Source organism: Akebia trifoliata, chromosome 11 (genome assembly GCF_017979445.1).
Source record: "Akebia trifoliata isolate Shusen 1 chromosome 11, ASM1797944v1, whole genome shotgun sequence".
NCBI classification, from domain to species: domain Eukaryota; kingdom Viridiplantae; phylum Streptophyta; class Magnoliopsida; order Ranunculales; family Lardizabalaceae; genus Akebia; species Akebia trifoliata.
The window spans coordinates 50,690,434-50,712,932 of record NC_141385.1 but is presented as its reverse complement, the minus strand read 5'-3'; the positions used below and the strand labels follow the sequence as shown (position 1 = coordinate 50,712,932).

The 22,499-nt window shown below is 35.7% G+C and overlaps 1 protein-coding gene across 3 annotated transcripts in view; it reads left to right on the top strand.

Moving 5' to 3' along the window:
* LOC147392493 (Tetratricopeptide repeat (TPR)-like superfamily protein) overlaps positions 1-22,499 on the top strand; it is a 29,830-nt gene that overhangs the window by 4,937 nt on the left and 2,394 nt on the right. For 2 of the 3 annotated variants that reach the window (XM_086459981.1, XM_086459982.1), the window contains 21 exons: positions 1,980-2,084; positions 2,266-2,428; positions 4,542-4,662; positions 4,770-4,832; positions 4,968-5,048; positions 5,199-5,293; positions 5,370-5,520; positions 6,641-6,727; positions 8,324-8,443; positions 8,519-8,650; positions 8,741-8,838; positions 8,946-9,069; positions 9,201-9,308; positions 17,652-17,790; positions 18,667-18,777; positions 18,857-18,950; positions 19,085-19,160; positions 20,789-20,971; positions 21,115-21,225; positions 21,416-21,583; positions 21,701-21,859. In XM_086459981.1, the coding sequence (XP_086316107.1) occupies positions 1,980-2,084; positions 2,266-2,428; positions 4,542-4,662; positions 4,770-4,832; positions 4,968-5,048; positions 5,199-5,293; positions 5,370-5,520; positions 6,641-6,727; positions 8,324-8,443; positions 8,519-8,650; positions 8,741-8,838; positions 8,946-9,069; positions 9,201-9,308; positions 17,652-17,790; positions 18,667-18,777; positions 18,857-18,950; positions 19,085-19,160; positions 20,789-20,971; positions 21,115-21,225; positions 21,416-21,583; positions 21,701-21,859 (2,489 nt within the window). The remainder of the gene's footprint in view (positions 1-1,979; positions 2,085-2,265; positions 2,429-4,541; positions 4,663-4,769; positions 4,833-4,967; positions 5,049-5,198; positions 5,294-5,369; positions 5,521-6,640; positions 6,728-8,323; positions 8,444-8,518; positions 8,651-8,740; positions 8,839-8,945; positions 9,070-9,200; positions 9,309-17,651; positions 17,791-18,666; positions 18,778-18,856; positions 18,951-19,084; positions 19,161-20,788; positions 20,972-21,114; positions 21,226-21,415; positions 21,584-21,700; positions 21,860-22,499) is intronic. The other variant, XM_086459983.1, reaches the window with a different exon arrangement.

The following is a 22,499-nucleotide window of genomic DNA, read 5'->3' as shown; positions in this document are numbered from 1 at the left end:
TAGTGTAAGAAAAATGGTTTAGAAAGTGACTTCACGTCATCCGGGAATCATGCGGGTCCCACGTAGCTCTCAACAAACATGTCATTTTCTGCCCCCACATGTCACCTGCGGTGGCAGTGGGCTAATTTCTGTGGTGGAACCACAGCATATGCCTGTGTTGGGTGGGGGTGCCACAGTGACTCCCACCTTGCAAATTTAACTTGCACGTAATTTTGCTGTTTTTCGTAGTTTAATTCGTGCTTATTTTAATTGTATTCTACACATCATTTGTCTATGTTTTTGACTAATATAATGATAGTAGACCACTATGAGTTTAAAAATCCTTTTTTTGAAGAAATCAATCACATTTATCAAGCAAAATCGTAAATTCGTGATTACCATCATACAATCGTAAATACTCAATAGAATTTATTCGTAAAGATACCATATATATTTTTGAGATATAGAATATAAGCTACAATCATATAATGAATATTATCGAAAGTATTCAATAGGGAAAGGAATTCTACCTTAGCGACGTCCAAGTTCCTTTCTCCGCTCACAAACTTTCACTATTGAAGAATCCTCACCACTCCACCTGATCAAATGAATCCTATCCTCTTCAAAAGAAGCAACTCTTAACAATACATGGGACACAATTTTTCTTTATATCAACTGATTACATACTCTGAGTGAGAGTTTGTTAGGATGTTGTTTATTGTTGTTTTGTTATTGAGGTAGTGAATGGAGCTGAATTTGTTGCTTGAGCAGAAAGAGACAATGTGTCACCCAAGGATACTCTCTTTCTTTTTCTCTATAAATTTCTTGTTAAAGTTTTAAGAGTGAACCATCTGCTGGGATTTTAATGTGGAACACAATTTCTTATCTCCCCTCATCGTCCTGCATCAAATTTATTACTAAGCAAGGAAACATAATATGTTTCTATGAATAACTTATATATAAATGAATTATCTCCTAACCATGGTTTGGTTGGTGATTAAACACATGGCATAGGTTAAGGGGATTAGCCAACATGTGTCTTTCAAATCTCATATAAAATACACGTCATGGTTAGGTGTCACAATGGCACTAATGAGTCATCTAGACTCATGATTACATTGAGTTAATCTTAATTAGTTAACCTAATTTCAATTACCTTAAGTTAGTTTGTAAATTAATGTTAATTGTTAACATAAGTAAATTGTGAGGTTCACACTTAAACGTACACAGCTCAAAGCTTAAGTCTTAACTTTGGTCAACTCAGATTGACTTATATGATCTTTCTGGAAAATCTGAGTTCGGGTTCTTTGACCTGGTTTAATTCTCCTTGGACTTAGACTTATGAATATATCATCCTGAACAACTTTCCAAGACTTGTTTAACGGTACATTCATCTCTTTAAAATTACATTTCCCTTACACTCCGGTCCTTATGATGCTTTCCCACTCGCATTTATTTTCCCATAAATTCTTCCAAGTGAAATTTCTCTGACAAATCTTCCGTTACACCAGCCTTTTATTCAAACTTACTTACCTACATCTTCCATATTCTCTGACCTTTCTGGCCTCGGATAGTTTCCTCGAGATTCGTCATGTTCTGGATACACATACACATAGAGACCCCCAGACACCTGATACAGGAACACATGCAATTTAGTTTATTCCATTATTTTAGAGAGATATTTCTACCTATTTTATTTTGTGTGGGGTATATAATACAGAAGGAAGTCAATAACATATTTAAATAGGTCTTATATATAATAGCTGGAAACATATAAGAAGAAACTACAATTTTATTGCACAAAAAAAAAAAGTGTTGGCCTGTGTCTGACAATGAATTTTCTGAGAAGTGGATGTCCATGTTACCCAGAATTGAAAATGGACTGCTTGTAAAAAATAAAATAAAAAATGAAAGTGGACTATTTGGACTTTGCCAGAAACTGTGACTTTGCTTGCTATTGAAATTGTTTCAGATTACTAAATGATGATTTTCCTATGCAGCGGCTGAATCTGAACCACTGCAACCATGGTTTCAATTCTTTAATAAAGAGCTCAGACATACCTCGTCCTTTTCAGAACATGAAGCTTTTGACCATCCTGTGGCATGTAAGCTGTGGAAATTTTTCTCAAGAACTTTCTTTGTTTAAGTTAAGCTGTGCAATGTCTTTTATGTGTACTGCTAACATTATTATTATTTGTTATTGTGGGTTATGGTTATGACATTTCTCTAGATTTAGGAATGAATGGGGATTGACATGTTAGTCGTTGTTTCCAAATTGACTTGCAGGTCTGTTGGTTGTTTCTTCAAAAGATGAACAACCTATCAATAAATTTGTTGACCTTTTTAACTCCAATCAATTTCCCTCTCTCCTTAACGATGGTGCAATGGATCCAAAGATCCTGAAGCATTATTTGCTGGTTCACGATAACCAAGATGGCACTTCAGAGAAGTATTTCAAATCATTCCCTTCTTATTATGTTAATTTTACATGCTCCATTTGCACCAATTCATTTAGTATGAATTTTCTTATTGTTCATAGTTCATCACTTCTCCTAATCTCCAGGTAATACTTTATTATTGCTATAATTGATTTTTGTGTTTCTTATGTGAAGGGAAATCTGAATGTGACTGTTGAATGGGGCTTGGGCTACTGTCATGATGCTTGTAGATTATATGTATTATTGCAATTACCTTTATCACAAATTTGAAGCCTGTTATTGACATTTTCTTTCTAATTATATGTTCTGTAAATAACTTGAAACTTTCCCTTTTTTCCTTTTCTACTCATGTAGAATATACATCATGATCATAGGGTTCTACTTTGCTAGGTCATGATGTCAGACTGCTTGAATTCTAGTGGACTTATGGCAGCTTATCTAGAGATCCAATTTGGTGCGTATTGGGAAAGGAAGGACTCCCAAGTGGATATATTTTCGTAATTAAGGAGAGAGTTGTGACAGTGGGAGAAAAAACGGTGAGGTGACAAATGAATGCCCTGCTACAACTGGTTTACATTATGGATCATTTGAGATGGTTGGACCATGTACAACAAGCACCAGTGACTTTACTTGTGTGAAGCAACGGATAATCAGAGGGGATAGTTGAAAGGGTGTGGATTGAGGTAGTCAAAAAACATTTAACAATGTACACGTTAACAAAAGATATGACCTAGATAGCATTGAATGGAGGAACATGATTCATTTCCGACCCCAATATTGATATAAGGCTCAAACATGATGATGAGATGTGTCGTCCATTGGATTACCAGGATTATGCTAATGTCTTATGATTAGGGTGAGACTTTTTGTATTAGCAATGCATGAGTTTGCACCTTTATGGGTAGTCATCGGCATCGCCATTGAACTATTTGTTGGAAAATGCTTCTATGGATACCTATTAGCCAAGGTTTACAAATGGGCATCACAAGATTTGTGGAAGTTGTTTCTGTAAGTTTGCCCAATACCTGTTGGTATTCAGATATGATCCTGATTTGTTTGGATTTGGGATGTAACCTTATACTAGAGGCGATCTTGCATAGGGATTCATCAGAAACTTCTAACAGGGTTGTGTTTGGGTAAGACTAGAGAGAAACAAGGGCAAAATGATGACTAAAAGTTATGAATCTTATAGAGCGTTTAGACGGCGCACAAATCATTATTTTCAAAGAAGTAATATTTATTTAAGGAAGAAGAAAGATGACCACCAATAAAGGAGATATTAAAACAAAAGACTGACCATTTGAGGAAGAAAATCCCTAATAGAAATGAAATCTTTGCAGCTGCAATTTCTCTGTGGATAAGGTGGAAATGAAACTTACAGAGCATTTGGATGGTGTACAAATTAATTTTTTTCAAAGAAGTGATACTTTTTTCCAAGGAAGAAGAAAGATGACCACCAATAAAGGAAATATGTATACAAAAGACGGATCATTAGAGGAAGAAAATCTCTAGTAGAAATGAAAACTTTGCAGCTGCAATTTCTCTGTGGACGTAGACTTTCTTTTCCCAATAGAACACGAGAATATATAATAAAAATGATATTGAAAAGGAAAATACAAATGTTCCTTTGTAGAATGAGGTGCTATATACTCATTTTTTTAGCAAATGATTCACATTGTCTAATGAGCTTATGTATATGAATGATGGCTTTCTCCAATGTACCTGGTCTGGCCCATATTCACCCCACTGAATAACATTTACGTTATCATTTACGTAGGTCTAATTATCTGTTGATACAATGGGTCACTTTTTTATTTAGCTCGTTAACAATTGGACATGTTTTACATTTTTTTTTCTTTCTATTTTATACAAATACTTCGCAGCTACTCCCACTACCAAGGTTCCCTCTCTTCCTCTCTCGGTTCCTTTATGCTTTGCAGGCCTATCTAATTGTTTGCCCAATATCTTGATACTATATGAGACCTGTAGGCTCCCTAACATTAATTCCCGTACCACGCATTTTGATACCTTGACTTTTATTGTTAACTGCCTTAAATACGTTTTCAAGGAAAACATGCTGCTTGAATATTTTGTTACTTTTTTTTTTTTACTTGTTGTTTGCAGGGAAACTAATATTTTAACAGAAATGAGGAGTACATTTGGCCCAAACAATTGTAGATTGTTGTGCATAAACTCCTCTCAAGACAAGTTGGGAGACCAGCAGAATAACCCTTGGATTCCTTATGTAAGTTGTATTTAGGGGATTTTTAAGTTTTTAAATATGGTTGTATTTGAAGTTGAAAATTGTGATGCCATTGGCATTGAAATGTACAATGTCTTCTTTTGTGGCAGAAAACTGATGGATCATTTAGTCAAGATCTTGGTTGTTACCTTAACATCGATGACCTTAATGAGGTATTTCTCCTTAACTGGTCACATATCCTCAAAAATCTACTTAGGAATTTATGCTTCTGCATTTTTTTTTTTTTTTGTAACACATATTTGGGAAATTCTGATCAGAACATTAGTTTTGGAAAATATTGAAAATAGATAAAGGACCTCATGCAAGATCTATGTTCCAAGCATATCATTCCTCATATGGAGCAAAAAATACGCATGCTCAATCAGCAGGTATTCTATCATCTGTTTTTTTTATTCAGAAGTACAGTGTGCCTTGCACCTTCTGATATTTGAATGCTTCATTCTTGTCCGAAAAAAAGTGTTTTGAGTTTTTTTGTTTTATTTGTTTTCTCTGTAGTTTAATCCTGACTATATCCTTAGGTTTCTGCAACAAGGAAGGGCTTTAGAAACCAAATAAAAAATTTATGGTGGAGAAAAGGGAAAGATGATACACCAGATGCTCCCAACATGCCTATGTAAATATATTTATTACATTTACATATCATTTGTGAGTTCTATTCTTCTTCTGATTGGTTATAATCGTTGTTGAAGGTATACCTTCAGCTCCATTGAGTCTCAAATAAGAGTCTTGGGTGACTATGCCTTCATGTTACGTGATTATGAGCTTGCCTTGTCAAATTATCGGCTGCTTTCTACGGATTACAAGCTTGACAAAGCCTGGAAACGTTATGCAGGTGTACAGGTAGCTGAAATGTTTTACACATATCATTATTCTTGGTGTTCTTACTTTATAGTTGTGCTCAATTTTTGTTTGCTAGTAATCAACTGATGCACCCTGGTCCTTCAATGTTGATTTCTCTTGCTTAATTGATTTTCACATTTTACTATTGAGGTGTATTTTCTTTTTCTTGGATTCAGCTGCAAGGCTGGCAGTCTTTTCTTTTATTAAGTACATAAGCCAAGTTGTGGGAGATTGAAATTGCTTTTAGTTGTTTGTATCTCTTGAATGGTGGTGAGTTTTTGAATGGAAGGATCCTTATGAAGTTGATGTGTTTCGTATCATTTATTAATAGAAGAAATACAGAGGAACTAGATTAAGATAAAAGCAACAAGATAGAAAGGAAGAAGGAGCATCATGTCTTCTGCTCAAGACGATTTTGATTTCCTAGTTGAACATGAGAAAACAACACATGAAAGAAGGCTTTACTAATCACCTAGGAAAAAATTTTATTTAAAAAAAGAAAAAGAAATTAGAAAAAATGGAAACCTGTTTTGCACAGATGGATGTGCCACAAGCTTATTGGTGTTAGATTTTTTTTGTCCAACACAAGTGGACGCTATAATTCCTCTTTAAATGATCGTTAATATGATTCAAAAGACCTGCCAAAACAGACTTGACTTCAAATACTGATGTAGGATGTTATAATTCTGCAGTTTCCTGTAGAATCTGTTTGTATGACAGCCCCTAGGGCTGTTTCAATTGTCCTCTTCGTCTAGAGATCCTGAAAGACACATGAAGATGGATAAAAAGTTATGGAGTCGTTAACGATTTTGTCAAGTGGCTAAAAAATAGAAGGCTCATTAGAAGTTTAGCGATTGTGCGAAAACATGCTTGCTCATTGTAAACGAACTTTCATTCACCATTTTCATTGCATTTTAGTGTGATGTGCTTTCCTCTTTTGTTGCTTTGGGTTTTGCTTATTTGCATTTTTCAACCAAGCTTCTATGGCCATTGTAATTGTTTACATGATTGTTGATTTCTGTACATCCTCTATTCTTCTATTTGCTTTACTATAGACAATGAATAGGCTTTCCCTTGTAAATGTCTACGACAGATTTGATTTGTGTATGCTCTCATGCAGGAGATACTGGGACTTACCTACTTTATGTTGGATCAATCCCGAAAGGAAGCTGAGTATTGCATGGAAAATGCTTTTAGTGCTTATGTGGTATGCCTACTCCTTTGTTGCTAGGTTGTAATTATGCAATCCTAGATTAGCTTATGAATCGACAGGTTGTAAAATGTAATTAGTAGTTCTTAGTTAAACATTTAGTTTTACTATTTACTCTAAAAGCTAGATTTAATCTGTTACTCTTCTCAACCATCTTATGGAAGATGGAAATTGAACTCCAAAGTCAGATCTTCAGTGATATATATTTTGGCAATTGTTTGTTACAAGTTTTGTTCCTTCTTGGCTTACTTGATAGAGTAGTCTAAACTTTTTTTCAAGTCACCTTTTGTTTTCCCTATCACATGAACAATTATGCTTAAAAAATCCTCTAGGCAGCTTTCATAAGCAGCAAAAACATTATACTGAATATGTGTTTCTTCGTATGTTTTGGAGCTTCTGTGATAGCATTTTTCCTTTCCATTCTTGTCCCTAGAGAAGTGTGATAAGAACTTTTCTTCAGTTTGGTACATGTTGGATCATGCTTAAGGGTGTAATCAAGACTCGATGTATTATCATCCAATGCTTATGGGATACTTGCAAAGAAAGACACAATTGTGTTACGAGAATTTTGCCTCTAGATTAATCTCTAATTTGGCTTAGTTTTTCCTCTCAACCATCTTCATTATGCTCATTTGATGAACTTGTTGCTTCAGTTTCCAAACTTTTTCCATAAAGCATAGCTAGTTTTACTATGATCTTATAATTTTTTTTGCTTTGTCTTGTTTGGAATATATCGGTAATATAGCGCTATAGTCGCACATACCCACTTTGGCCATCCAACTCTTATTTCATTGGGCAATATCTTCATTTCTTTTGGCAGTAAATCTTGACAAGTACTTCATCTCTTGGTATGCCCTTAGTCCCTTACTAAAGTCGCACTCAATGTAGACATCCGTCTCCTCTTTTCTCATCATAACCAATGCCACATCAAATGCAAATAAACATACACCAAAGGGTTTCCTTTTTGAATATGAGCATTTGTTTTATCCATAAGAAATGAATTAGATCATTGTGGAAGTTAATCCGCATTTCATGGAAATGTTTTAGAAATGAAGGAAATATTTTAATTGAAATTGTAGTAGTAGTAAAACAGACGGTAAAGCACACTAATAAATCATCAAAATGCAGTAAGACCCGTATGGAGTGTGGAAATGAAGATCAACCATGTATGCACAAGTATTTCAAATTTGAACTGTAAGAAAACAATATTATTCTGCATGAAAATGTGAGTAATTTCAAGTTAATTGCGTACACCTTAATATATAAAAAAGTTGATCAATTGAACAAACTATTAAGTATTTCATTCAAGCTTTAATATATTCGTTACTAAATATATATGAATCAACATCTAAGATATTCAACTAGGGCTATCATGGACTGGGTTTGGGTTTAGGAGCTAGGCTTGTTGGGTAGCCCTGCTTGACGTGATTACTTATATATAGATATATGCACACGAGAAGTTCTTGTAGGAAAGTTGTATGCAGGACATGTACAATTCTAGTTAGTCTTAAGTAGTTTCCTAATTCTAGTAGGGTTTCTATTTTCTAGCTTCTTTAGGATTGTTATTCCTCATTTTAATGTTGATCTATTCAGAAACTTGGGTCATCCGGTCAGCGAAATGCTACAAGGTGTGGTCTCTGGTGGACAGAAATGCTGAAGGCCAGGGATCAATATAAAGAGGCTGCTGGTGTTTACTTTCGCTTGTCCAATGAGGTAGATTGTAATTTCCTACGATTGAGTACAATTAAGCATGGTGTGTTTTGCCTCTTACAAATTTCCTTTTCTTAGGAGCCTTCTTTACATGCAGCAGTAATGCTCGAGCAGGCATCTTACTGCTATTTGGTGTCCAATCCCCCCATGTTACGCAAGTATGGGTTTCATCTTGTACTAGCGGGTAACCGTTACTACATATCTGACCAGGTACCTATCACTGAATTATGCAAATTTTACTTTCGGTGTTTATAATGTTGTCATGCCTTACAAAACATTTATCATGTTTTGCTCATCCAGAGAAAACATGCAATTCGTGCCTATAAAAATGCTCTTTCTGTTTACAAAGGGAATGCTTGGAACTATATTAATGATCATATGCATTTCCATATTGGAAAGTAAGTTTTCTTCTGAATTTGTTTTGTTTGATTTGCATGGCAGACCTATTCTGCTGTGGAATTTAGAATGTTTTTAGCTTGTTGATAGATACTGTCATTTGATTTAGGTGGTATGCTATTCTTGGGATATTTGATGTTGCAATCAAACATATGTTGGAAGTCCTCGCTTGTAGTCACCAGTCCGCAGCGACACAAGAGTTATTCCTGAGGGACTTTCTTCAAATTGTTCAGGTGAACACTAGTGGTGGCCTGTATGTTGCCTTTCATTATGCTGTTCCAATTTCTGACCAATTAAAAAGCATTTGATTACTCCTGTTCTGCACAATATTAACTGTCCTTGCTGGTCTATATACCTGATTTAGAAGATGGGGAAAACATTTGAGGTATTCAGGCTTCAGTTGCCGGTTGTCATCATACCCTCACTGAAAGTCATTTTTGAAGATCATCGAACTTATGCGTCATCTACTGCTGTAAGTTTGGCTGCTTGTTTCTTTTCGGTTTCCCTCACCTTATTAGCCATTTTCTGTAGAATTCAGTCTGATATTTGTATCAATAATCCTGATGAATATATTGTTTCATCATTGTGAATGTGTGTGCACGTGAGAGAGAGAAAGAGAGAGTTTCCTCTCTATCATTATGGTTTCCTTCACAACTAGTACCAATCAAATGAGGTTAATTTTTTCATGTTGTAATGTTTGTGCAGTGTTTGCATATCGGTGTCAGTCAAGAGGATATTTTTTGTAAAAGAATATATTTTTGCTCTGTGCCTTCTTATTTTCTTATTGTGCCCATGCATATATGAGTATATTAATAAACTCTTGTTCCCTCGTCGTAACAAAGAAGTACGATCAACATGATTGAGAATACCCCTCTGGCTTGATTGCCTTACTGAACCTACTGAACATGGTGTTAGGAGACTGTTTGAACTCATAAGTACGTTTTTTCAATCTATGGTCTTTTTCCTTCATTTTGAGGATCATCATGCCCTGGCTAATCCGGAGGATGCATACACACTTCGTCCTCAAGTACTCCATTCAGGAAGACATTTTTTACAACTAACTGATGTAAAGGTTAAGATAAATTAGAAGCTAGAGATAACATGACCCGAATAGGGTTCATCTTAGCAATCAGGGCAAAAGTCTCAGTATAATATATACCCTGAGTCTGTGTATATCCCTTGGTTACAAATCTTGCTTTGTATTGCTCAACTATGCTGTCAGCTCTGTGTTCCACAATGAAGACCCACATACATCCTACTGGTTCTTTCCCTTTCGGTAAGGCAACCATCTCCCAAGTTTTGTTTTTCAGAAGGGCATCCATTTCTTCTTCAATTGTGGTTCTCCATTCAGGTATCCTTTTTAGCCTCTGCAACACTATGAAAAATAAGAACTGAAAAATGGAAGAAACAAAAGCGCGACATGCCGGAGACAATTAGGAATACGTTAGTGTGATCAACGGGAGGTACGGGACCATCTTTTGTCATCGGGTATAATCTTGAAGTTCGTTCCCTTTATCTATTAGCTTTTGTGATGAAGAAGTCAAAGCACTAGAATTGGAACTGAAAGAGGTAATGACGAAGATGAATACACCCTCTTTTCTATAGTGTCTACCTCTGAAGAGGGAAAATCAGATGAAAGAAAGGTGTAGACTCAAAACTTAACATCCATTGTGACATATTGTTTGCTAGTAGAAGGGTCAAGGCATCGATATCCTTTTTGTGTCAAAGAGTAGCCTAAAAAAATAACTCAAATGGCTTTAGCATCAAGTTTTGTACGATATGGGCCTAAAATGTGGACAAAATAGAGACATACAAAAACTCGAAGGGGTAAATGGAAAGAAGACTGACCATGAACCAACAATTGAAGTAAAAACTGAAACTAAAGAACTCTGGATGGCCTCCAATTGATAAGGTACGTAGCTGTGAGTAGATCATTAGTCCAAAATTTCTTGGGGACATGCATAAATAACCTTGACCCCCACACAACTTCAAGAAGATGACGATTTTTTTCCTCGGTCGCTCCATTTTGTCAAGAAATATGGGTACATGAACTCTAATGAACTGTCCCATTCTCCGCAAAATACAGTTCCATTGAATGTTGACCCAAGTGTCGATTGGCTGTAGCTCTACACTACACGCTTCAAGTTCAGGGGTTCCATTGAATGTTCCTACTCTTGGAGGTTATGGTGATAATCTAAGTGCTTAGATTACGACTCTCAAACTCGATGGTACCAATTTCTTGGAGTGGTCTCAATCTGTCTAGATGTACCTGAGGATAAATTGATTTTTTTTTTAAATCAGAAATATAAGGTGGGTGGTAATACTATGAGGTGAGAAACTTCACTGAGAATTGGATGAGACCACTTCCATTAGATTTGAAATTTTGATTTCCACCCAATCCATGCGACAAATCAAACTAGAAAACCCCTAGGTAATCAGACATAACGATTCACCAAAATTGATTTTTTTTCAGAAATTTTCATAAATATTTTTTGAAAAATTATCAAAATTCCTAATAAATCCCCTACAATTCAATTCATGTCCATCGCTAGACTCACTTGGTTGACCGTACAGTCGTTGACATTAGTTGTATTGTCGCTGACGTCACCCCCATGTTCTACACTGTAGAAGATCAGATTAAGGTTTAGAGAACAGAAGAAGAAAATAATGGAGAAAGTGGGAGGAGTTTAACTTGACTCTCACTATGAACTGTGGTATATATAAAACTAGAAAACAAGTGAAATTACAAAGATGCGCTTATGGCACATATATAAAATATTGATATATCTAACACTCCCCCTCAATTTGGAGAATATATATATATATATCATATAATCCCAGCTTGTTACACAAAAAAGTAACCTTATCACTTCCCAACGACTAAGTAAACAGATCAACAAGTTGATCTTTAGACTTGACATGTGTTGTGGCAATTTCACCACTAAGAAGCTTCTCACGAACAATATGACAGTGCACCTCGATATGCTTCGTTTGCTCGTGACATATCGGATTGGAAGTTATATGCATGACTGTCTAGTTATCACATATAACACTCATAGGTGTCTAATATGAAACCAATCTCCTGGAGAAAATGTCTCAACTAAATAAGTTCACAAGAAGTATGAGACATGGCTTTATTCATTTTCTGCACTTGACCTGGCCATCACTGTTTGTTTTTTGCTTTTCCATTATACACGATTACCTCCTATGAAGGTACAATAACCTATGGTAGACCTCTTGTCTGAGGGAGAACCAACCCAATCTGTATCTATTTATCCCTCAATTTGAGTATGACCATTAGATTTGTACAACAAACCACATCCTGGTGATCCCTTTAGGTACCTCATACATTGAACAACTATCTAGTGTGGCATCCTAGGTGCTTCTATAAACTGACTCACAATACTAACATGTGAGAAATCTGATTTTGTGATGGTGAGGTAATTCAACTTTCCAACTAACCTCCTGTATCTGTTGGGATCATTAAATATATCTCCCTGTTCACCTGTATAGGGGTACTCACTGGTTTAGACCGAAGTTAACCTATCTCTTCTAACAAATCTAATACATACTTTCTCTGATAGAGACTAATATCACAATCTGAACGATTTACTTAAATACCAAGGAAATACCTCAATTTTCCTAAGTCCTTGGTATGACATTGTTGTTGAAGATAAGACTTCGACCTCTGTATCCCATCACATCACTACTAGTCAATACAATGTTATCAACAACACATACCCCTTTTCAGTTTTCTGATGGAAAATTGAATGATCTGGCTAACATCGCATCATCCCAAATGCAAGAACTGCGTCACTGAACTTACCAAACCATGCCCGTGAAGATTGTTTCAAACCATTGTGCTTTCTGAAGGTTACACACTTTTCCAATCTCCCCCTGAGCAACAAACCTAGGTGGTTGCTCTATATACACTTCCTCATGTAAATCACCATGTAGGAAGATATTTTTTACATCTAACTGATACAAGGGCTAGTCAGACATAACAAAATCAACACTCAAACCAAAGTAATTTTCGTAATTGGTGAAAAAATCTCGACATAAGTCAACTCCATAAATCTGTGTGTATCCCTTAGCAACTGACCAATCTTTCAGTCTATCAATTGTACCATCAGGATAAAATTTAACAACGTAGACCTACCTACAAACGACAACATGCTTCCTAGGAGGAAGAGAAATCAAAGACCAAATATCATTATGGTGTACAACATCCATCTCATTAATAATAGCTGTCCTCCATCCTGGGTGAGATTAATAATCTTGGAGATTCTTAGGAATAAAAACAGAAGAGACAATGGAAATAAAAGAAGATATTGGAGAAGATAATGAAGCATAAGAAACAAAATTAGAGATAGGATGTCTAGAAACACAAAAACGGGTACTTTTGCGAATAGCGATAGGTAATTCACTAGAAGATGAAGCAACATCCATTACCTGAGCGGAAGGAGGTATCAGTACAACTGTACAGGAGGTGGAGATGGATTTTCGACGACAAATTGGTGGTGCAGAAGTGATCCTCTTATGATAAACTCGAAATTGTGGAGTAGGATTGGGTTTGAAAATAGGAACATGAACAAGTAAAGGAACACTCTCGAATGTAGCATCAACAAATAACCCAATAGAGAAGCATGGTGTAGACACAAAAAATGTAACAACACAGACAAAGTGTTAGCGTAATGTGGGATTATAACACCGGTAACCCTTTCGGGTACGAGAGTACCTAGGAAATACCCATTTCAAGCTCTTGGGATCTAATTTGTCACAATCAGGACCTGAGTGATGAACAAAACACACACTTAAAAACATGAAGAAGATGAAAAATAGGACAATTAGGAAATAAAATTTGATGTGGAGAAGTACCATCAAGGACAATAATAAACATACAATTGATGAAATGACTAGTATTTGGGAACTTTCGTCTGAAACATTAAGACACGAGCAACCTCAAGAAGGTAACAGTTTTTACGTTTAGCTACCCATTTTGTTGAGGGATATGAACACAAGATAATAGTTGAAAATAAGAGAACAGTAAAAAATTAATTAATTACTAAGCCCTAATTAGGCTTTTAAGGAAAGAGACAAGGCAGTTTATGTTTGATGCGGGACCAAACTCAACACGCCCCCGCATGTCTGGGCGGGATTGGGCCAAAGCACATGGAGATATGATTTGGGTGACGTGGAGGAAAGAAAGGCCCGCTCTGATACAAAGTTGAAAATAAGAGAGCAATAAAAAAATAATTAATTACTCAGCCCTAATTAGGCTTTAAGGTGATTACATGATCTAATAAGTGAAAAGATTAAAAATGACAAAAGACCTGTAAAACTAAGAACATAAGAGTTATTCAACAATAATTTATGAATGATTTTGTGAGACTGCAAATAAGTAGTATAACGACCAAGAAAAATTCTTTAGCATTTTCAGAATGTAAACCCAACCAACTTGAGTTCAAATTTCCATATGAAACTGGTGAAATATATCTAACAACTCAGAATAATCCTTCATTAAAAACAACCAAAAATAACAAAATATTTAAAACCTAAATAAGTAGTGGGGAAGGCCCCCATATATCAGAATGTACCAAACGAAAATGATTGGATTCTCTAGGCCTCATACTAAGTGAAAAAGACACTTAATGGTGATTTCTAAATTGACACGCTTCACAGTTAAGTGTGAAGTCTTTATTTAAAACAGGAAGTAGACTCCGTAAAACATGATGAAAATGATGACCAAGCCGACAATGTCACTCAAAGGTAGAAGATGAATGAAGAGCTGTTGGATTGGAGCACTGTCGAGAAGATACATACCATCTACTTCACACCCGCCACCAATCATCTTCTTTAGATACGGACAATGAGAAGGTAAACATGTCATTGAACAATTCAATTTCTTGGTAAGTTATCTTACAGAAAGAAGATCAAATGGAAATTTAGGAACATAAAATATCAAGGATAAAGAAAGATTAGGATTGGGTTGTGAAGTTCCTAACCCAACATCTTTTGAAAATGACCCATTAGCTAATTTAACGTTTTGACAAGAAGATAGAGAAACAAATAATAACAAGTGAGAATTTCTTGTCATGATTTGATGCACTAGAATCAATGATCCAGTGGCTTGTAGATGATAATGAACAAGTGGATACCTTACCTGTCTGGGCTAAAGTAGCAGTAGCTGATGAGTTGGAAACTAGTTTATCATACTCCTCTCGAGAAAGGACAATGGATTCATTCTCTATACTCTAGTTTGATGCTATAGTAGGCTGAACAACATTTTGAGCTAAAGATAATGAGGCATGATGGACAATTGGTTTCCCATGAAGATCCCAACAAAAGTCAATAGTGTGCTCATCCTTATAGCAATGGGTACACTTTCGAATTCATGACCTCCATGGCCACCCCTGAATTTCTACTACCACATCTACCTCCACAACCACCACCATGGCCTCCCATGATTACCTTTGTGACCACAACCACCACGATCTCCGATAGTAGCCAAAGCAAAGCGATCAATCATAGGTTTGCCATTGTCTGGTGGAGTGATTTTCTTTAGTCTGGAGAAAACATCTATCAAGGAAGAAAGATCAAGACTTCCTAAAATCTTTGACTTGACTGAATCATACTCTAATTGGAAGGATGAAAGAAGACGAATAACATCTATATCCTCCCTTTGCTTCTTCATTTGAAGGATATCATTGGAAATGGGTTGATATTGATTCAACTCTTCATACTTACACATCAGTGAAGCGAATGTCCGATCTAGAGTTTTATCATCTTGCTGTAAAGAGAAATAATGTCAAGTGATCTTATAAATTCGAGTAATATTATTAGATCCCGAATGCATATACCTCACTCATTTCCAAATCTCCTTTGCAATATACAAAAACATAAAATTAACATTGATCTCTGGCTCCATACTGTTCCACAATCAAGTAACAATCTAAGCATCTTCTTGTTCCCATACCTCAATGGCTTTTCATCAAGAGAATCAAACTTTGTTTTGGTTAGATGAGATTTCTTGCCCTTGGCCTTCAGAAAGATTTCCATAACCTTCGACCACTGTATGTAGCTACTTTCATTTAAGAGAATAACAGTCATTTGAATTCCAACCAAATCAGTAGATATACCCAAGATAATCTTTTGCTTCATGATGAAATAACTGATTGCCCAAGAATCAACTAAGTTGCTTTACAATTTTCAATGCTTCCCCCACAAAATTAATTTATTTAGAGGTTTTTAGATATTTTTGTGAATGATTTTCTACTCTCAAAAAATTTCACATGAATTCCTTATAGCCAAGATGTGCGAAAAACCTCCAAAAGATAAATCTATTTCAGTGAAGTCGCAGGTTCTAAAATCCCTCTAGATAAAATCGCAGGGCTCCAAAATCCTTTCTAGATAAAAGCTAAAGATGAAATTGCAGGGTACATAAAGGCCAAAAATACAATCTGGAATCTAAACACCACACCGCACCACAACCAACCACTAATAACTGATGAAAATCCCCGATCTATGATCACATTAGGTATATTTTCCAACCACGGCGTCAAAATCCTCCAAACAGAGGATTTTAACCACCAAGATGATAACGAGTACAAATCATATCAGAAAAATCTGGTTTATACCAAAAGAGGAAAGAAGAAGAGGAGAGAAAATCAAAATCTGGCCACTAGTGACTCTAATACTATGTAGAAGATCAGAAAGGTTTAGAAAAGACGAAAAGAAGAAAAGAATGGAAAAAGTGGGAGAAGTTGAACTTGACTTTCTCACTATGAACTGTGGTATATAAAAAACTAGAAAACAAATGATATTACAAAGATGCTCTTATGACACATAAAATACTGATACATCTAACACACGAAAGCTAGAAAAAAAAATGCCAAGTTGTAATAGTAAGATACCTCCTTTTTTATAAACTAATAGTAAGATACCCTAGAAATGGATTGATAAGAGAAGAAGAAAAAGAAGGAAGAAAGAAAACAGATAGGGAGAAAATGTGATTAGGGTTTTAAATGAGCCCTTCTCACTTTCTTATAATTAAATATTCATTAATTTCCCCATACTTCATTAAGAATTATATAACCCCTTTACATTAGGAATATAATTAATTACTCCAACAATAGGTAAATCAGAAGAAAATTCAGGGGAAAGAGAATTACTTGACTAATTAGATGATTATTGGTGGTCATTTCTTTGATCGATTCCTAGACCAAAAGAGCTCTTCCAATGTACACCTGCAACGACTTCTTATCAAGAACAAAAATATTTCTTAAAAACCTTGTGTGAGCATCAGTAGCTGCAGGATGAGTGGAACAAACCTTTTCCTGCTTTCTTCCAGTATAGAAGCCTTCCTATTTTCTTTCTTCTGAATTCATCGAAAAAATGTGAAAGGAAAGGAATCTCCAAAGAGCACAAGGAGAAATGGTTGAGATATGCCAACTGAGAAAAATGCCAACAATTGTCCTTGGCATGGTTCTTAGAAAGGCGAACTGCTACAAAAAGGAACCCCAAATATCATTATTCATTGTTGTAGCCTTTAGGGTTCTAATTATGTGTTAACTTTTACTTAAATATATTATAATATAAGATTCATACTTATACTGACATTATTGAAGCTTATGCCTATTAATTAGGTCTTCAACCTTTATTGAATTGCCCTTTGATAGTGTGAATCATTGCTCTCTTGGTAAACCATTTAACTAGCTTAAACCTGAGTGGTTAAGCATGTTTGGAGTTCATAGATTTGGTTTGGACTTTAATATTGGCCTCTTGTTAATATTTTTGTTACAATTTAAACATCCAGGTTGATGTTAGAGAAAGCGTGTGGCAATCTTTGGAGGAGGATATGGTTCCATCAGTGCCTACCATAAGAGGCAATTGGCTGGAATCACAACCCAAAAACTCGAAGAAATTTAACGATTCTAATATTTGTGTAGCAGGAGGTATGCAACTTCTTTCAGTTTTTTTTTTTTTTTGGATTCAGCTATGGTTTCATAATTTCTCATCTGAGATCATTTTTATTTTCTTTGCGCAAAGTGCCTATGTGGATAATAGGACATTTAATTTTTCTGCTCGAGTATAGAGAGGTGCAATTTCTCACTTCAAATTTCAGGGGACTAGAGACTTATATTACTAGTTCATGATTAGCGGACAAGTCAGCTTCGGGATGCATGTTCTTTCTTCGTTATTTTGGGGGATTTAATGAAAGAAATATTTTTGAAACCATTATGCCAATTGTCAATAACTTTGTCATATGTCTAGTAATCTATGAAGGACCATTAAGAATTTCTGTGATTGTGGGCTACATTGCTGCGAATGACCTGTACTAAGTTATAGGAAGTCTCTGACCTTGTTGATTGTTTTTATAAAGGATGAGAGTTCGTTAAAGATGGGCTTTTATCCTAAATGGTAGTAGATACAATGGTGCATATCCATCATAGGAGCTTCTAGTGGTTTTTTTTTTTTTTGGGGGGGGGGGGGGATGTGGTGGCCCACAGATAATCTCCCACCCTTTTCTAACACTAATTCCAGGGTTTATTGCTTCTATAATTGGTAAGCTACAGCGTTTTAGCCGTGTGTTGTTGAGGGGAAGAGGTGTTACCTTTGTTTTGCATTTCTTAGTGTGGACATTTTCACATAGCCACTCACCCAAGTGTTTCATATTATCCAATTTTAGTTCTATGTTCTAGGGAATGGCTTTCCTGGTGGTTCCTATATTTTAATAATGTAAAAAAGAAAATCTCGACGATGCAAAGTGTGAATTTACATATTGTTGGTACAATCATTTTCCTGATATTTTGTGTTCTATTCACTTGCAGAAGCAATAAAAGTTGACATTGAATTCAGAAACCCACTTCAGATCTCAATTTCGGTTTCTGATGTTTCTCTCATATGTCAGCTATCCACAAAAACTGACTCAATGGAATCTGGTAAACAAGTTATTTCATTTGCATGGTTTGCATCTTTTTGTCCAATATTTAGATGCTTAAATTCCACTCTATTCGGCAGAGTTAGGTGATCAATATGTCAATGATGTGGATGGACATGCATCAGCCACTGGACTTCAAAATGATTTGGAACTCAAAAAGTTGAAGAACATTGGGTATTTATGTCAATTTCTGTAGAAATGATTTCTGAAGTTTTTTCTTTGGTCAATTTTTTTGTGTGGTCCTTTGTCCAACAGTCATTAATCGTTCTGCCGTTACCTAAAGGAGTGTGGTGGCTTGATGATTGCAGGGAGCTGAATGCTGGCAGTTCTTTGTTTGTACTGTCGGAGGTTGAGTTTTCGTTGGGAGGACGTGAAACAACTATGGTAAATCTTGTCTTAAAACAATCCTTGCATTGAATTCTAGGTTCTCCCGTGTTGTGAGTATGCTTGTTGTAAAAAAAAGACACGAGTTTTCTGGTTTTTAGTCTAGTTTAACCCTATAACATGAAAATAATATGGCAGGTATGCTATCTTCTAATTTTCATGTTTCACATTTGAGGGATGTTAATCTGTACACTTTTCATTCTAAAGTTGCTCATGATCTCAATTTAGATTTGGAGCTTATTGCAATGTTAGAGCTTCTAACCCTTTTTTATTTAACTCGCTTCTTATGGTGTGAGTGTCTTTGCATTTAATCTTGAAGGTCTGCTTCGTGTAAGGGAGATTGAGTGACTGCTTCGTGTAAGGGAGATTGAGTGATTGCTGAGATATATTGCAGAATAGACAGTGTACTCTTGATTAACTTCCCTAACTGAAAAAATCGTTCTTTTTTCACATAGCTAGCTCTGATATGTCCCAAATTGATTCCATTGTGTAGGAGGCCCTCGACGGGATGTTAAGGTGTAGGAGGAAGGAAGCTTCTCTATTTGGCATCCCAGGGATTCAGTTAACTCCCAGATACCAAAGACTGAGCCTTTTTCCTTGTCAATCAACTAATCGGACACAACTTCAAGCATCAAAAATTGTTATTTGTGAAAACGTAGTAGTTACAATACGTGATAAATTAAGAGAATTGATTGAGATGGCTTGGTCAAGTGCAATGAAAGCTGATTATGGCCTTAGTCAGAGATGAAGGTTCTAACGAGCAATATAAAGACCCAAATGAATGTGGATTGAGGCAGTGAGAGTGGACGTGCAAACTTGTATAACAAATGACATGGATTTAGACATAATTGAGTATGGAAACATGATTTGGTCAACCAACCCCAACTTTATGGGCTAAGGATTCAACAACGAAGATGATGATGACCAGGCTCCTCAAATGGAGTTTCTAAACGAAACTTTGATGTGGGTAAATCCTTCAAAGTCCAAACCATCTAAGGTTGGTCTGAATGAGTAGTTTTTTCGATCGGTCTGAATGAATATTGCTCGATATAAAACTTCTCGTAGAGCACCACCATATATTCCTTGTTGAGGCTATGCCTTGATCAAAGGTTTCCCAAAACACCCGAGGCTTAGCAAAAGAGTGGAAATGCTTGTGAGGCATATACTCTCGTCCTTTGAACTCTTAGAAAAGTGTACACCTCATCCCTTTTACCTCCTTTTCAGTGCCCTGTATGAGAGGCATTCACCTCATGTGCATATGTTGGTTTTGGTAATTTCAGGTTCTTTTACCTTGGACATTTATTTTTATTTTTTTAATTTATTCGTTTTTTTCTTCTCTCCTCGACTCACTGGTACATAGGAATAAGCTATTTTGGTTAAATAACCACAAAGATGAGAGATATCGTAACCTGATCTCTTGTTTTCGGATGCCAACCTGTGCACAATGTTTTGGGTCTACTTTATTTTGTAACAAATATACAATTATTAGTCTACTACTGACCAGTCAATACCCTGTTTTCTATGCATATTTTTTAACCTCTTCTAAATCACATGTCCTCTTACTGGTACTTAAGTTTTAATATGACATCGCTGGGAATTCTCTGAACTGGCACCTTTTCACTTCTCAGGTACAACTAACGGTCACTCCCAAAGTAGAAGGTGTCCTATATATTGTTGGTGTGAGGTGGAAATTGTCAGGTTCTGTAGTCAGTTATCATAACTTCGATTGTGACCTAGCAAAGAAGAAAATTGTCAAAGGAAGAAGAGCTAGGCTATCTCCAAGGAATAATCTGAAGTTTGCTGTGATCAAGGTCGATATTAATGTTCTTTGATATATTGTTTTCTCCTTCTAAATATAAAATAAGCCATGAAAAAATTTATTTTCATTTGAAATGAAAAGCTAACTTTTGATTCTCTTTCCTTTTTTCTTTTTGTACTTTCACTTGGTGCCCAGAATCTACCTAAGCTTGAGGGTTGCATCCACCACTTACCCGAAAAAGCATATGCTGGGGATTTACGACGTCTTGTTTTAGAGTTGAGGAACCAATCCGAATTTCCTGTGAAGGTAAGATAGTGCCCTAATTGACAGTGAAGGAAGGGTTATGGTGTTCCAGCTACCTTATAAATTACTAATAGCTAAATATTATCAATAAATATGCATTGCATGATATCCCAATGTTTGAAGGTAGTAATGTCACTCTATGTTTATGATGGCCTGTTGAGGTGTACCATGAATTTTTGGAATTATTTGGCAGAATATGAAGATGAAGATCAATCATCCAAGATTTCTGAATCCAGGGAGTCTTGAGGATATGGAGAAAGAATTTCCTACTTGTATAGAGAAAGAGACAAATTGTAAACACAGCATTGTGCAGGCTAACACTGTTCAAGGGTCTAATAGCTCTGTGTTTTCATTTCCAGAGGTCAGTGATATGGTCTATTTTTCTCTAGGTCATCTCTACTTCTGTTCACCACTAGATTTACATTTTTTTTTTGGCACGGTTAATATTGTTCGTCTTACATACTTCTTTGTCTCGTAGGATGTGATAATTCAAGGGGAAACAACCTTATTATGGCCTCTTTGGCTTCGGGCTGCAGTTCCTGGCACCATTTCCATGTGTATATCTATATATTATGAAGTGGAAAATTCATCTAGTAGCTTGAGATACCGTACACTGCGCATGCATTACAGTTTGGAGGTAGGATTTCAAAAGGAGACTTGTGAATATAATCTTCTTTAGGCTTTCCTGGTATTGCATAAGATAAATGCCTTCCGCAGTTAGTAGTTAAAGTTCTAATACTTTTTACTTGCCTCCTTTTCAGCAATGAAATTCTTGGTCTAATACTGTAATGAGTACATTGCCATATATATGTCAACAATTTGAATTTCCTGCTATCAAGCTGCTATGAATTGTTCTACTTTTACATGTTGATAGCTGCAATGGAACACGTTGGTTCAAAATTAGTGTGGACTAGATTTAGGGAATCCTCTGCCACACTGTTCAACATTGTGCAGAATCGAGGAACAGTTATGAAAATACAAAGTGAAATTTGTAAGCATACTATTTAATTTTGAAAGGGCTCCACAGGGGACTTATTGATGTATCTTCTTCTATATGTTTCAATGGAAATTGTTATTCATTTCTTGAAATATTTTGGTGAATAGTAAAATTTGATCTAAATAATCAAATTCCATATTTAAAATTGCAAGATTACATTGGAAATATTTTGGTAAACATTAAATTATATCAAAACATATTTAAAAATACCGGTAAAATTTCCAATTTAACAAAAAAATCCTTAGAATATCTCCATGAACTCCGGATATAACTTGAACAA